This window comes from Schistocerca gregaria, chromosome 5 (assembly GCF_023897955.1).
Source record: "Schistocerca gregaria isolate iqSchGreg1 chromosome 5, iqSchGreg1.2, whole genome shotgun sequence".
In the NCBI taxonomy this organism is placed as follows: domain Eukaryota; kingdom Metazoa; phylum Arthropoda; class Insecta; order Orthoptera; family Acrididae; genus Schistocerca; species Schistocerca gregaria.
Genome location: NC_064924.1, coordinates 415,937,581 through 415,954,230, shown reverse-complemented (window position 1 = coordinate 415,954,230; position 16,650 = coordinate 415,937,581). Strand labels below are relative to the sequence as shown.

The 16,650-nt window shown below is 38.7% G+C and overlaps 1 protein-coding gene across 4 annotated transcripts in view; it reads left to right on the top strand.

Annotated features, from left to right (window-relative positions):
• Nucleotides 1-16,650, top strand: part of LOC126272399 (oxysterol-binding protein-related protein 9) — a 480,270-nt gene that overhangs the window by 408,628 nt on the left and 54,992 nt on the right. For all 4 annotated transcript variants that reach the window (XM_049975226.1, XM_049975225.1, XM_049975222.1 and 1 more), the window contains one exon: nucleotides 700-862. In XM_049975226.1, coding sequence (XP_049831183.1) covers nucleotides 700-862 — 163 coding nt within the window. The remainder of the gene's footprint in view (nucleotides 1-699; nucleotides 863-16,650) is intronic.

The window sequence follows — 16,650 nt, the reverse complement described above, 5'->3', positions numbered from 1 at the left end:
CAGATGGCCAAGCCCCACAGACTAGCCCAGCTGTGATCCCCATGTACCTGCTTCAGTGTTATGTAACTTTGTCCACTTTGAGTGGCACAACAGAGAACATTTTATGAAATAGCAGCACTTTCAGCTTTCCTAATAGCAAATACCGTGATCCTATATATCCAGTACACTCAAAGACATTCTGTCCTGCAGTATTGCAAAATGAAATACCACCTATGTATTCTAAGCCAGATTGTGAGCTTAAAATTTGTTCTCTATTCTGTGCTTCTCTCCAGAACTCTGTAACACATTTAACACCCACACTCAGGAATTCTCTTGTAATCTTTTGTGTGAGTTGGAACTTCTGTCCAAGCTACTCAGATTCTCATTGTCCATACTGTAAATACAGGTCCGTTCAAATCAAAATGCATGTTCATACCGTAAACTCGCATTATCTCCTGTGGAAATGATGCTTTATGCCATCCCAACAGAAGTAGTTTATTTCTGTGAAGGAATAATGCAAGGCACTTTTCATGGATTCTTCCTAACAGCTTCATCAGTGGATCAGGGATGCATCAGTGGAGGTAAAGAAGAATAATAAGAATGGAAAAAGATAAATTTATTATTTTTCTGTTGCATGTCAATTATACTTTTCTTTACCTGCTAAACAAGAATGTGTTGTAAATATTTTATTGATACGATGTGTCTGCTTCTTTTCTTCAGTTGGGTCAATGGAGAATCATGGGTCTGTTGTTGCACATCTGCTATCCCAAGTGAAGATTGGTATGGACCTTACCAAAGTTGCTTTACCCACATTTATCCTTGAGAGGCGATCCCTGCTGGAGATGTATGCTGATTATTTTGCTCATCCTGATGTGTTTGTAAGGTGAGATGGTTTCTATATTGTAATAGGAAGATTTCTTTTTGGGAGGCATATAAGATTGCAGCACATATGCACATTGCAGTTCTTAGGGTAGGTTTACACTGGAGCCTAGCTGCTGGGACATCGCTGCTTGCTGCTGCTTTTGTTCCCCATTGACATCCTTTATCCTGTCGCTGTTTATAGTGCTATTTAAGTGGATTACTGCAGTGTGTGAAGCAGAAACTATGTTCTGTTGAATGTCTGATGGCAGTAATAGTGGATCATTCATGACAAAAATGTGATTATTGAAAACGAGATAGAGGTGGTGGTATGGGTACATCCTTTGAATGTAGCTTGTCCGCACTGCAGATACTTTCAACAGCTCAGAAATTATCTGGGACCATTACAAATGTTAATAGAATAAAAACTCCTTCAATTGTCAGCAGGGGCATAGATATTGAGGTGGTCCAACCTGCATCCATTTTGTGTTTATTTAAAGTTTCTCATGTTAAAATATGGCAATTATTGATTATAAGGGATATGAGGTTAAATTACTGTCATGAGTGTTAAATTGCAAAGTTTGGCAGCAGTGAGATGTGCCATGGTGTCTATTAAATTGCAATGCCAAGTTGAGCTTTGGTGCTCTACTTATTGGAACATTTCATGGTGACCGTCTTTCTGTTTTGACTGCTGCCAACTCTAGTGATCTAACAGTGGCAGCATTATAGTAGTGGGGCAAATTCATTTTGCATGTGTCAACTAAAAAATAAATAGTATAACGAATGTGTTTCAACATGAACTACTGTCATATGCTTCCACAAAACCCTAATATCTTGTTTAATTAATACCAGAGCCACTGATTAACTGCATACATGTGTGTCTAAATCAGCATCATTGTGTAGCATACAGGTACATTCCCTGCTTTCTTCGCACCTCTCTCTCCACTGAGGTCAAAGCTTACCACAACACCAACGAATATCAACTTCTGTTGATATCTGTAGAGTGGAGCTATGGCATCTAAGATAAATAATAAAAAAAGGTTTAGTCATGATAGTGATTACCAAAAGGTAGAACACTTTTAATATTTTAATGATGTAACAACAGTAAACCCATAGGCACCTACAAGGGGAGGCAGTAGAGGACACTTGTGCTCCCCCCCCCCCCCTCCTCCTCCCCCCTCCCCAGAAACTGGGGTACAGAGTTTTTATTCCTATATTGAGTGGAAAACTATCAGTTGTCCGTGATGTAATGTGTTTTTTATGCCACTTATTTTGTTTAGCTCATGTGACGTGACTTGTCTTGAAACATCCCAACTCCATTATATAAAAATGGGAATTGTAAAGTGGTGGTTGCATCCTAGGGTTATTGTCCAATCACCAAGCACATATTTGTTTACAAATAAAAGTAGAGTCTGTGGAACTCCTAAAACATTTCTCCACACTGATAGCAAGAGCAGAATTGTACAACTTAGCATGACGGATGTGTTGGTTGGCCAGTTCATCTGAGGTGATATTTCACAGTAAGTTCTTTTTACTTATATTTTGGAGGAATGTAGTGTTACTAAATAATTGTGTTAATTTAATCATGCTAGCTTTACATGACAATAAATGTAGCTTTCGTGTGTCCCATTCAGTACTAAGGTTAGGGGATTACGATTTAATTAAACCATAAATAGTCTGTTTGTAGGGCCTTCTAAATGGATTAAAAATAAGTTTGATGCTCTAGAAGACCCATTGGGGAACAACACGTCAACAGTGGAAATGTGACTTTATACATACTGTAATGTATAGAATAATCTTTCTAATCAAATGGAAAATGTTTCATTACTCAATTATAGGGATGAAGAATAGCCATAACTATAGTTTGGCATACCAAATAAATAATTTTTCTTTTGATTTATATTTCATTTGGGTACTGGTTCTAAAGGACAGCCCACCCTCCCTTGACATGCCACAGCTACAAATTATGCTTTAAAATAAGCAGTTTTGATAGCATTCCAGATTATGTTGATCTGGAAAACAGCAAAAATTGATGATAATGTTGAATCAAACTGAAAACTGTTGAAGACGCCAAAATCACATAAATAAAGTGTGGCAGATCTGGTTTTCTGCCATAAGCCATAGCAGTACAGCATATTCAGTGGAATGTTACAGGTAGAAATTTGCCACAGTGTTCAGATTTGCAGCTTGTGTTATGTTCTGATGACTTGCTGTGATGTGAGGTGATAAGGTTTCGTAAAGGCTCTTCGGGGCTGTGTTCATGTTCACTTCTGGTACTTAAGTGTAGCTGTGAATGTGAAATGAGATTAAATTAATGAAACAGTCAAGTTCAAGTAGTTCACTGTGTAATGTCTAATGCAGTGCCGCTTACAATTAGTGTCAGCTCATATAGATTGGCAAGCACAGTGTAAGCATCACGAAAACTTTAGAATTACATTGATGAATTCGCAGGGTGTACAAAGTAAGATGCTGCAAGGTTACGACATGGCCATCAAACCTTTTCATTTAAAGCTAAATAACTTCAAAATAGAATTGTAGAAGCAGAAGTCACCACATCTGAATCACAATTTTCAATTTACCAAATGATGGTATCATTGTATGGAGAATGCTTGAGTCTGGAACAGGAAAGAAGTTCCATTATCCAGCAGTAAGGTGAACTGAAGACATGTCTTCTAATATTGAAGAAACATAGTTAATGCAACTAAAAGAGTGGATTTAGTTCACTCGCCAAATGGACTACAGTATAGATGTCACAAATATGGCGCAGTAACTTGTTATTGTACATTCTGACCCTCATGAAGATATGAGAGAAGAGTTTTAATTTCCAAACCACTTAAGTCAATAAACATTTTCAGATTGAACTTTTATTTTTTTAATGTAGTTATTCCTCGGAAAAAAATGTTGGTGTTTGTACAGACAGGTCCAAGGCAATGTATAGTCACTTAATGGGGCTGAGAGCAAAAGTGAAGAAAGTTGCACCACACTGTTGAAGCACACACTGTATAATACGTATTGGCTGCCAAGTATATGAGCGAAGCCCCAGAACTCTTGATACTGTTTTAACAGACCCTGTAAAGGTTATAAACTGCAACAAGGCAGGGGCTCTAAACTCAGAGTTATTCATACTATTATGTGGAGATATGGCTCCTACGTACTGAAGTAAGATGGCTCTCTTCCAGAAAGATTTTAAACGGAATATTTCAACTGAGGTCCAAGGTTTTTATGTTTCTCAGTTATGAAAACACTGGTATATTATATGAAGAATTTTTCATTGATAATCAGAAGTTATTGATAACGACCTTTTTCCCTGATTGGCGACTCCATGGTGTATTGTGTGCACCATGACCAAATCGTGGATAAAATTGGAAGGAAAATCAGCATTGGCCGTATTTTGTTGTTTTATTGTCAGTGACCCCTCTCCCCCATGAACCATGGACCTTGCCATTGGTGGGGAGGCTTGCGAGCCTCAGTGATACAGATAGCTGTACCATAGGTGCAACCACAACAGAGGGGTGTCTGTTGAGAGGCCAGACGAACGTGTGGTTCCTGAAAAAGGGCAGCAGCTTTTTCAGTAGTAGCAGGGGCAATAGTCTGGATGATTGACTGATCTGGCCCCGTAACACTAACCAAAACGGCCTTCCTGTTTTGGTACAGCGAACGGCTGAAAACAAGGGGAAACTACAGTCGTAATTTTTTCTGAGGGCATGCAGCTTTACTGTATGATTAAATAAATGATGATGGCATCCTCTTGGGTAAAATATTCCGGAGGTAAAATAGTCCCCCATTGGGATCTCTGGGCGAGGACTACTCAAGAGGATGTCGTTATCAGGAGAAAGAAAACAGGTGTTCTACAGATCGGAGCGTGGAATGTCAGATCACTTCATCGGGCAGGTAGGTTAGAAAATTTAAAAAGGGAAATGGATAGGTTAAAGTTAGATATAGTGGGAATTAGTGAAATTCGGTGGCAGGAGGAACAAGACTATCGGTCAGGTGAATACAGGGTTATAAATACAAAATCAAATAGCGGTAATGCAGGACTAGGTTTAATAATGAATAAAAAAAAAAGGAATGCGGGTAAGCTACTACAAACAGCATAGTGAACGCATTATTGTGGCCAAGATAGACACGAAGCCCACGCATACTACAGTAGTAAAAGTTTATATGCCAACTAGCCCTGCAGATGACGAAGAAATTGAAGAAATGTATGATGAGGTAAAAGAAATTATTCAGTCAGTAAAGGGAGACGAAAATTTGATAGTCACGGGTGACTGGAATTCAACAGTAGGAAAAGGGAGGGAAGGAAACATAGTAGGTGAATATGGATTGGGGCTAAGAAAGGATTGGGGCTAAGAAATGAAAGAGGAAGCCGCCTGGTAGAATTTTGCACAGAGCATAACTTAATCATAGCTAACACTTGGTTTAAGAATCATGAAAGAAGGTTGTATACATGGAAGAAGCCTGGAGATACTAGAAGGTTTCAGATAGATTATATAATGGTAAGACAGAGATTTAGGAACCTGATTTTAAATTGTAAGACATTTCCAGGGGCAGATGTGGACTCCGATCACAATCTATTCGTTATGAACTGTAGATTAAAACTGAAGAAACTGCAAAAAGGTGGGAATTTAAGCAGATGGGACCTGGATAAACTGAAAGAACCAGAGGTTGTATAGAGTTTCAGGGAGAGCATAAGGGAACAATTGACAGGAATGGAGGAAAGAAATACAGTAGAAGAAGAATGGGTAGCATTGAGGGATGAAGTAGTGAAGGCAGCAGAGTATCAAGTGGGTAAAAAGATGAGGGCTGGTAGAAATCCAAGGGTAACAGAAGAAATATTGAATTTTATTGATGAAACGAGAAAATACAAAAATGCAGTAAATGAAGCAGGCAAAAAGGAATACAAACGTCTCAAAAATGAGATCGACAGGAAGTGCAAAATGGCTAAGCATGGATGGCTACAGGACAAATGTAAGGATGTAGAGGCTTATCTCACTAGGGGTAAGGTAGATACTGCCTACAGAAAAATTAAAGAGATCTTTGGAGAAAAGAGAACCACTTGCATGATTATCAAGAGCTCAGATGAAAAACTTAGTTCTAAGCAAAGAAGGGAAAGCAGAAAGGCGGAAGGAGTATATAGAGTGTCAGTACAGGGGCGATGTTCTTGAGGACAATGTTATGGAAACGGAAGAGGATGTAGATGAAGCCGAAATGGGAGATAAGATACTGCGTGAAGAGTTTGCCAGAGCACTGAAAGACCTGAGTCGAAACAAGGCCCCGGCAGTAGACAACATTCAATTAGAGCTACTGACGGCCTTGGGAGAACCAGTCCTGACAAAACTCTACCACCTGGTGAGCAGGATGTATGAGACAGTCCCTCAGACTTCAAGAAGAATATAATAATTCCAATCCCAAAGAAAGTAGGTGTTGACAGATGTGAAAATTACTGAACTATTAGTTTAATAAGTCACAGCTGCAAAATAATAACGCGAATACTTTACAGACGAATCGAAAAACTGCTAGAAGCTGACCTTGGGGAAGATCTGTTTGGATTCCGTAGAAATACTGGAACACGTGAGGCAATATTGACCTTACGACTTATCTTAGAAGCTAGACTAATGAAAGGCAAACCTACGTTCATATCATTTGTAGACTTAGAGAAAGCTTTTGACAATGTTGACTGGAATACTCTTTCAAATTCTGAAGGTGGTAGGGATAAAATACAGGGAGCATAAGGCTATTTACAATTTGTGCAGAAAGCAAATGGCAGTTATAAGAGTCGAGGGACATGAAAGGGAAGCAGTGGGTGGGAAGGGAGTGAGACAGGGTTGTAGCGTCTCCCCAGTGTTATTCAATCTGTATATTGAGCAAGCAGTAAAGGAAACAAAAGAAAAATTTGGAGTAGGTATTAAAATCCATGTAGAAGAAATAAAAACTTTTAGGTTCGCCGATGACATTGTAATTCTGTCAGAGACAGCAAAGGACTTGGAAGAGCAGTTGAAAGGAATGGACAGTGTCTTGAAATGAGGGTATAAGATGAACATCAACAAAAGCTAAATGAGGATAATGGAATGTAGACGAATTAAGTTGGGTGATGCTGAGGGATTTAGATTAGGAAATGAGACATTAAAAGTAGTAAAGGAGTTTTGGTATTTAGGGAGCAAAGTAACTGGTGATGGTCAAAGTAGAGAGGATATAAAATGTAGACTGGCAATGGCAAGGAAAAACGTTTCTGAAGAAGAGAAATTTGTTAACATCGAGTATAGATTTAAGTGTCAGGAAGCCGTTTGTGAAAGTATTTGTATGGAGTGTAGCCTTGTATGGAAGTGAAACATGGACGGTAAATAGTTTGGACAAGAGGAGAATAGAAGCTTTCAAATGTGGTGTTACAGAAGAATGCTGAATATTAGATGGGTAGATCACATAACTAATGAGGAGGTACTGAATAGGATTGGGGAGAAGTGGAGTTCGTGGCACAACTTGACTAGAAGAAGGGCTTGGTTGGTAGGACGTGTGCTGAGGCATCATGGGATCATCAATGCAATGTAGTACTGGAGGGCAGCATGGAGGGTAAAAATCGTAGAGGGTGACAAAGAGATGAATACACTAAGCAGATTCAGAAGGATGTAGACTGCAGTAGGTACTAGGAGATAAAGAAGCTTGCACAGGATAGAGTACAATGGAGAGTTGCATCAAACCAGTCTCAGGAATGAAGACCAAAACAACAACAACACCAACAACAGCAGCATTGTCAGCAAAATCGATTTTCGGTCACTCAGCTATAGTCACAAGTTTAGAACTTGAGGTTATAGCTTGATACTAGTGCCTACCAATTTTAATTGTATATTACAGCTCTGAGGATGGTCACTAAGTGACCGAAAATCGATTTTGCTGACAATAAAACAACAAAAAACAGTCAATGCTGATTTTCCTTCCAATTCTGTTTCCCTGGTATCTTTGACACGGTTCATTTTTTAAATACGGGTCTGCAAGGAGACGGCATGACAACTTTCTTAGCACATAACAAAATAACACCTTTCAAGATAAAGTTGACTGTTATTAGTTCACAAGTACTGAACAGCAAGTTTTTTGCATTACCTACTCATATATTATTTTTGTAAAACAGTAAACTAGCTCCCATAGAAGATTTTATTCGAGACATTATTACACATTTAGATGTTCTTCAAAGAAGTTAAGAAAAGCCATTTCCAAAAATTGCACAAAATATAACTGGATAAGAAATCCATTTTGAGGAAGAAGTATTCACGAAAGAAATTTCATCTATGTGACTAGCAACAGTACAATGCAAAGTGCATGCAAAAAGAAAACTCTGCTACCTTTTTGGATGGGCACAAAAAACGAATATGGTTCTCCTTCTTATCCGAGTTTTAGTGCCATTTATTACTACCTACATGTGTGAAAGTGAGTTTTCTTAGTTATTGTACTTTAGAAATAAATACAGAAACAGCCTTAAGCTGAAGAGGACTGGGGAGTGAAGTTAAGCTCAATTGAGCAGAATTATCAAGCTCTGACTTAAGATAAACAGCATCATGCTTCCAGCTGAAAGACGCAGGTGGTCCTTCATAATAATCTAAATTTGAAAACTGTTTAATTACTGATTTGGAAGGCTGATTTAGTGCTCCAAGTTTGATTTGAGCCCCCCCCCCTTTTTTTTTTTTTTTTTTTTTTTTTTTTTTTTTTTTTTTTTTTTTTTTTTTTTGCCCCCTCTAATGTACTAAACTCAATGTTCGGTGTACTACTTTCTTGCCCAACTAGTTTATATTATTTGTAATATATGTTAAATGTTAGTCCTTTCTGGTTTATTGAATATTTGTATCAGAATAATTTAATTTCGGATTATTTGCCACAAATAAGTACCACATGTCTGCATGAATGACTGTAAAAAAAGTGCTTCCTTGAAAACTTATTATTTGTGAGTGTCACATTTCTACCATACACAGTAGTTGGTAGGCATGGCACAAAAACTACTAGTGTCTTCTCAGCACTGTGCAAGATGGCGAAAATTATTATTCCCATACCATTCCTCACCCCTGCGGCAGTTGTTGCTCGGCCTTTTGCACCCATCTTCATTCCTCCCACACCACATTGTGCGTTATAAAGTAAACAAGCTATAATGGTACTCCCAAGTTTCTAAAAAGTCATATGGTACGCAGTGGCAAAATGTCTGGGAACCCCTGTTCTGGAGGATTACCAAAGTCTGTCTGTCTGGAATTTTTAAACATTTTGTTCTATGTAATTTCTTAGTTTTTAGAACACACACTAGAAAACACATTCTAGAAAATCTCCTTACTTAGCCTACTTTCATTCTTTTTCCTTAATACATGGCATTTATGGTTATTTTAGCCCTACAATGCCGCATATTGACACCGATTATTTCGCATGTTCATTGCCTCTTTTTAGGAACTGTCATGGAGCCAACATCTCAAAAAATAACTTTGCAACCACAAGTTAAATCATTTTTTCAAAGTAGCGAAACTGGAAACACCCAATGAAGATCTTAAAGAAAGTGCTGAAAATATGAAAAGTTTAGGAAAATAGTTCTGGTTTCACTTCTTGTTGCAGTCTGATGTAATCAGCTCAGAAGACAGAAACTATTGTATTAGCTTTTCTCCATTTCCAACTCCATATATTTCTTTCTTTATTGACAGAAGTAAGTTAAGCAATGCTGACCGATTTGAAATATTAAATAATATATTGGCATGTGGTAGAAAGAAAGCATTTGAAATGGAATGTTGCTTAACGTGCGGTCTATAGGCGCTAAGTAGGAGCGACTCATGGAGCCATTTACATCAGCATCAATAAGCATCACAATTTTTGTACTGCAGTGCCCTCATTTCCATTAATTTGTTTCATAACTTTTAGTAGATACAAGTTGTGTTCCAATTCTAAATGTTAGAGCAATTTATGACAATATAGCTACTGATATTTTGGGATACGGACCTGAATGAACATCTTATACTTCAACAGAACTGAACCCCCCCTCCCCTCCCCTCCTCACACATAGAAGGGAAAAAAAATATATGCCCCTTTCTTATTTATTACATGACTGGTTTCGAAGCCTAAAGCTTATCCTTCAGTTGCCATCAACTGTGAATCAAGTAGAGGAGCTACTAGCTTACAAGAACTACTAGGTTGATGTATCAGAATTAAAGGTAAAGCTGTGAAAAGTGGTATTGACCCCATAATTAAGAAATCATAAATGTGGGCAGTTGGGCCAGTCAGTCATGAGGGATCACTTCCATACAAAACAAATGAATGGGACTGGAATGAAGGCAGTAACATAGAAGGAGGGACCTGGACAAAACTGAAAACATTAATAAATAAGTAACTGAAGCAGTGTGTAGGAGCAATTGAGGTGGGGAACTGAGATAATAGCTGAAAATGAGAAAACGAGGACTGACTGGTCTATCCACTTACATAAGTGTGGTTTACAAGACTGATAAAAAATAAAACTAAAAGTTTAAAAATAAATTAATAACACACGTGTGTAAATGTTCAGCAAAAATGCCCAAAAGACGAAGTTACAGAATGCATAACAGTAAAAATAAAACTAAAAACGGGTATTGGATAGTTTGTAAAAATATATCCAAAAGTTATGCAATTTAATGATGACTGCTAAAGTGCTGCATGAGAGTGATGCCTACCGATATCATCTAACTATGCGTAGACTCAGCTTTCAACAACCAAAATAATGTTTAAGTATAAAAAGCTTAGTCAGGATTAAAATAGTATAAACAACAGGAAAAGCAATATAAATGTATGACAGCACGGTGCATCCACACAGTACCAGATGTAATAAAAATAAGAGAGAAGTAAAAGGGCTATAAATTAGAACAACAGAAAGCTTGTATAGAAACTAAGCTTACATGCAGTGAATGACAACACTAAATTAGGGTACAGTGTGGCTGGTGTAATGACTGAGTTGTTAAAATGAAATAACATAAAATATATTAAATACATGCAAGTATCAGCATTAAAATAATTTGAGGTACTGAAAATAATGGAAGTTCGGAAGATCCAGAAAGTGCACATCATTTAATACATAAGAAACTCATAATTATTTAGAAGAAACTTGTATTTAAACATAGTTTGTTCATTTAATGTAAAAAAAGTCACAACAAGAAATTTTCTGGCAGATTAAAACTGTGTGCCAGACCGAGACTCGAACTCGGGACCTTTTGCCTTTCGTGGGCAAGTGCTCTATCAACTGAGCTACCCAGGCACGACTCACACCCTGTCCTCACAGCTTTACTTCTGCCAGTACCTCATCTCCTACATTCCAAATTTAACAGAAGCGCTCCTGTGAACCTTGCAGCACTATCACTCCTGAAAGAAAGGATATTGTGGAGACATGGCTTAGCCACAGCCTGGGGGATGTTTCCAGAATGAGATCTTCACTCTGCAGTGGAGTGTGCGCTGATATGAAACTTTCTGGCAGTTGGACGGGGCGTAAGTCGTGCCTGGGTAGCTCAGTTGGTAGAGCACTTTCCCACGAAAGGCAAAGATCCCAAGTTCGAGTCTCGAACCGGCACACAGTTTTAATCTACCAGAAAGTTTCATATCAGCGCACACTCCGCTGCGGAGTGAAAATCTCATTCAAGTCGCAACAAATTTTTCCAATTTATTTTAAATATTATTTAACCAGAATAGCTTGAGGTATGACCATTTCACTATATATTATTAGCTTTATTTCCGTTAAAGAGCTATGTGTAGACCTTCGTACTCCCATGCAATACTTTGCCAGCTATTATCCACTTTTACTTCATACACTACAACTATCACATGTAGATTTTGCAGTTGTTGTAATGAGAAAAAGAATATATAACAATGAAAACAATCAGTTAGTGATAAAATTATTTAAGTGGATAGATAAAAAATCTACTCAACAAGTGGCGGCAGAATACTCACATAAAAAATTGTTGTGATTGGCAAGCTTTCAGAGCCAGTGGCTCCTTCTTCAGGCTTAAAGGTTGAAGGGGAAGGAAGAAGGTTGAAGGAAAAGGACTGGAGAGGTCTAGGAAAAGGGGTAGATTTTGGTCTCCCATGACACGCAGTTGTTGGTGACTTTCCCAAAAATACCCATTTTCCTAGACGTCTCCAGTCCTTTTCCTTCACCCTTCTTCATACCCCTTCAACCCTTCTGCCCAAAAGCTTGCCAGTCACAACAGTCTGTTACGTGCGTTTTCTGCATTCGCTTGGTGAGTAGATTTTTTGTCTTCTAATTAGAAAAAAAAGGAAATGATTAATTAAGTGAAACAGTGGCTAACATCCAAAAATTGCTGCACCTAATATTCTTCATCAGGGAGTGGTTATTATGATCTGTATGTGTCTGGTCCCACTGAAATAAGTTTCTGTAAATTGTCGCTTACATCCCTCACGATATTACTGTCGGTGTATGGTTTTTTGGTTGGTTGGATGTTGTTAAGTGAGATGCAAACTATCTCTTCAAAGTACCAGTATTCACTGAAGTGCCAAAGAAACTTATATAGGTATGTGTATTCAAATACAGAGTATGTAAACAGGCAGGATGTGGTGCTGCAGTCGGCAGCGCCTATATAAGACAAGTCTCTGGTGCAGTTGCTAGATCGGTTCCTGCTGCTACAATGGCAGGTTATGAAGATTTAAGTGAGTTTGAATATGGTGTTATAGTTGGTGCATGAGCGAAGGGACACAGAATCTCTGAGACAGCGATGAAGTGGGGATTTTCCCATACAACCATTTCATGAGTGTATTGTGAATATCAGCAATCTGTTAAAACATCAGAACTCTGACATCGCTGTCGCTGGAACAAGATCCTTCTAGAACAGGGCCAATGATGACTGAAGAGAACCATTCAGTGTAACGGAAGTGCAACCCTTCTGCAAATTGCTGCAGATTTCAATACTAAGCCATCAACAAGTCTCGGCATGTGAACTATTTAACGAAACGTCATCAATATGGACTTTCGGAGCTGAACGCCCACTCGTGTACCCTCGATGACTGCATAACAAAAAGCTTTATGCCTTGCCTGGGCCCATCAACACCGACATTGGACTATTTATAACCAGAAACATGTTGCCCTGTCGGACGAGTCTCGTTACAAATTGTGTCGAGCGAACGGGCATGTACAGTATGGAGACAACTTTATGAATCCATGGACCCTTACATGTCAGCAAACGACTGAGGGTCTCTAATGGCACGGGGTGTGTGCAGCAAGAGTGATAAGGGACCCGTTAGACATTTAGATACGACTCTGACAGGTGACATGTACATAAGAATCCTGTCTCATCACATGCATCCATTCATGTCCATTCTGCATTCCAACGGACTTGGGCAATTCCAACAGGGCAATGTGACACCCAACATGACCAGAATTGCTACAGAGTGGCTCCTGAAACAATCTTCTGAGTTTAAACTCTTCTGGTGGCCATGAAACTCCCCAGACATGAACATTATTGAGCGTATCTTGGATGCCTTGCAACATGCTGTTCACAAGAGACCTCCACCCCATCGTACTCTCACGGATTTATGGACAGCCCTGCAGAATTCATGGTGTCAGTTCCCTCCAGCACTACTTCAGACATTAGTCGAGTCCACACCATGTCGTGTTTCTGCATTTCTGCGTGCTCATAGGGGGCCGTATACAATATTAGGCAGGTGTACCAGTTTCCTCAGCTCTGCAGTGTAAGTGAAGACTCTAGGAATATACTACATCTCGCTCATGCAGCCATTGCGAGGATAAGATTAATTTAATTACAGTTTGCATAGTGGCATTTAAGAAGTTACTTTTCCCACGGTCCATACCTTAGTATGTGGTACAGTGGGAAGTATTCTCTGCCATGCACTTCATAGTACTTTGCAGAGCATGGATGTAGCTGGAAAAGCAGAAGCAGATGTAATCTCCTGAGAAACTGCGCAACGAGCAGCAGTCGAGCATGGCAATGCTAGAATAAACTTAAAGCAACCAATCACGGTTCAAATTTAAAGACTGATGGTGAGGGTTGCAGTGCAATACACAAACTAACTCACATGACAAGGATAGTAGTGAGCAGTGGGGTAAGCTGCAGTAGCGACGATGGTGCTGGTTGAAGGTGACTGTTACCCTTGATAAGAGGGCTCATAAAATGCACAAAGTGGTGTTAGTATTTTTTTTAACTCCAAACAACTAAATACCTTGAAAAATGTGCATCATATGAAAAAATGTGTTGGAAGGATGCGGAGTTCTTCCAAGTTATTGTTTTGTTACCAAGAAAAGGGGCTGGCCAGCACATACCTTCAGTGTTGTGGTGGGGGGAGGAGGGGGGGGGGTGGTTAGTGGGGAGGTGTGAAATTCAGTACTGTAAATACGCACACATCATAGTATAAGGAAATTATTTTTGCTCTCTGAACTATTAGTTCTTCTCTCAGAGAGATAAGAGGGTTAATTTGTGGAAAGTTACAGGGAGATTACAGTATGAGAAGTACCTCCCTCTTGGGAGCGGTGGGTCCCTCTAATCCAGAGGGCCGAGTGACTTGCCTCTCATTTCTAACCACTCCCATTCATTTCTGACTGAGGAAGAAACTGATAGTTCTGAAAGATACGATACCTTTCTTATACTTCCAGGTGTGACTATCGGCAGTACTGGAATTTAGCCCACTGAAGGTAAGTACTGGCTAATCATTATGAATGCCAAAGTTGAATATGCAGTTTTTTAATTACATGTGCACAGTTTCTTAGTTTCATACTTTCTTTTCCTGCATTGGGTAATATTTTCCATGTTTCTTATACTGATTTAACATTATAAGTTACTACATAAAGTTAAAGTAATCAAACACTGAAACTGTTGCCTCTTTGATATGGAACATTAACTTAGTTGGAAAAGTTAGTCCATATGGTCAGAAGAGAGATCTGTTAGTTATTTACTTATCTGCCCTATAGAAGATGAATAAGCAACTTCTTCAATATATATGTAGGTGGAAAATTTCTTCAAATTTATCTAAATGTGATGAAAGGAAAAGATGTTCATTTAGTAACTAGGAAGATCATCAGGAATGGTTATGCTCAGCAACTGTGTAATGATATAATCAGGGATAAACACAGTAAATAGCCACATATCAATCTGTATTTTATTGCAGGTGTAGCTAGGTTTCTGCTCAATCTGCAATAAGATACAGATTGATACACAATTGTTTACTGTGTTTGTCCCTGATTATAACAAGAGTTGTTGAAACTTCCTGGCAGATTAAAACTGTGTGCCCGACCGAGACTCGAACTCGGGACCTTTGACTTTCGCGGGCAAGTGCTCTACCATCTGAGCTACCGAAGCACGACTCACGCCCGGTACTCAAAGCTTTACTTCTGCCAGTATCCGTCTCCTACCTTCCAAACTTTACAGAAGCTCTCCTGCGAACCAAGCAGAACTAGCACTCCTGACAGAAAGGATATTGCGGAGACATGGCTTAGCCACAGCCTGGGGGATGTTTCCAGAATGAGGTTTTCACTCTGCAGCGGAGTGTGCGCTGATATGAAACTTCCTGCCTGGAAGTTTCATATCAGCGCACACTCCGCTGCAGAGTGAAAATCTCATTCAAGAGTTGTTGAAATTATGTGCTTCGATCTGCTAATGGTAGTTGTTTCGTATTGAATCTGTGAGTTTCTTCATACAATACTGTTTGTTACCAAGATAAAGCTTAAGAAGATAATTAATGCCAAGGCAAGTAGAATCACTTTTGATCCTTATTTGTGTGCTGTATATAATCAAGAAATAAAACACTTTGAGAACTTTGTATAAGCAGCTGTAACATACATACTGGTTTAGTAAAATAATTGACATTTATTGGCTTTGATAATTTTTATTCTTTAGTAACACTTCAACAAAATTGCCCTCAGTGAGAAATGTGAAATTAAAAATCATCTTATTTGTAATTTTTTTGTAAGCTGTCATCCAATAAGAAAAGCATCACAGATGGGATGTTGGCCCCTCATTGACTGATTTCCTGCTCATTTTAGGCATTTTCTCTTAATTGAATCAATAATTACTTGAATTACTTAATTTATAGTGCACAAGTATTCATGCTCTCTGTTCACTAATGGGTTAGCATATAATGATATTGTTGTGTGAAGAAAGACAGAAAACAAATTATGAGGCAGAATTGATTGCGAGTATTTACCTTCAGGATCTAAACTGTGTATTACTGCAAGTAGACACACACAAAACTGGCACACTATCTAGCTTTTGGAACTAATAGTCACTTTATGGGGGATGGGATGGGAAGGGAGTGGAGTGGAGTGGAGGGGAGGGGCGGAGAGGGGAGGTGAGGTTTGGGAAAGTTAAAAAGGAAGGCATGTCACTCAGATCCCAGTGTAAGGTACCAGAGCCTGGGAGCAAGTACTGAAAATCATGCAGCACATCACCCGTACTATTTAGATGATGAAATTACTAACAGTTGAATTGTAACTTTTTCACAAAATACTTAATCCTGATCACAGATTATTAATAAACACACACATCCATTTTCTTTTTAGTAATTAGCACTCTGGCTACTTTTGTAATTTCAAACAATCATATCACTCTACTTGGCATGCTAGCCTTGACTCTACTCGTATTTCTGATGACAGATAGTTGGTACACACTTACGTTTATCCGTTTTACATTTTTAGTTAGCTTTCAGGTTACTTTTGTAAGTTCAAAAAATTGCTTTATTCCACTGTGCATGCTACCCTCAAATACTCGGGCTTCCACCAGAGTCTTCACTTACAACAAAGTACACAAAAGATACAGAGAGCTTACTACTGTAAGCTTACGTGTTCCCACTAAATCTTTTCTTAAATTTAGA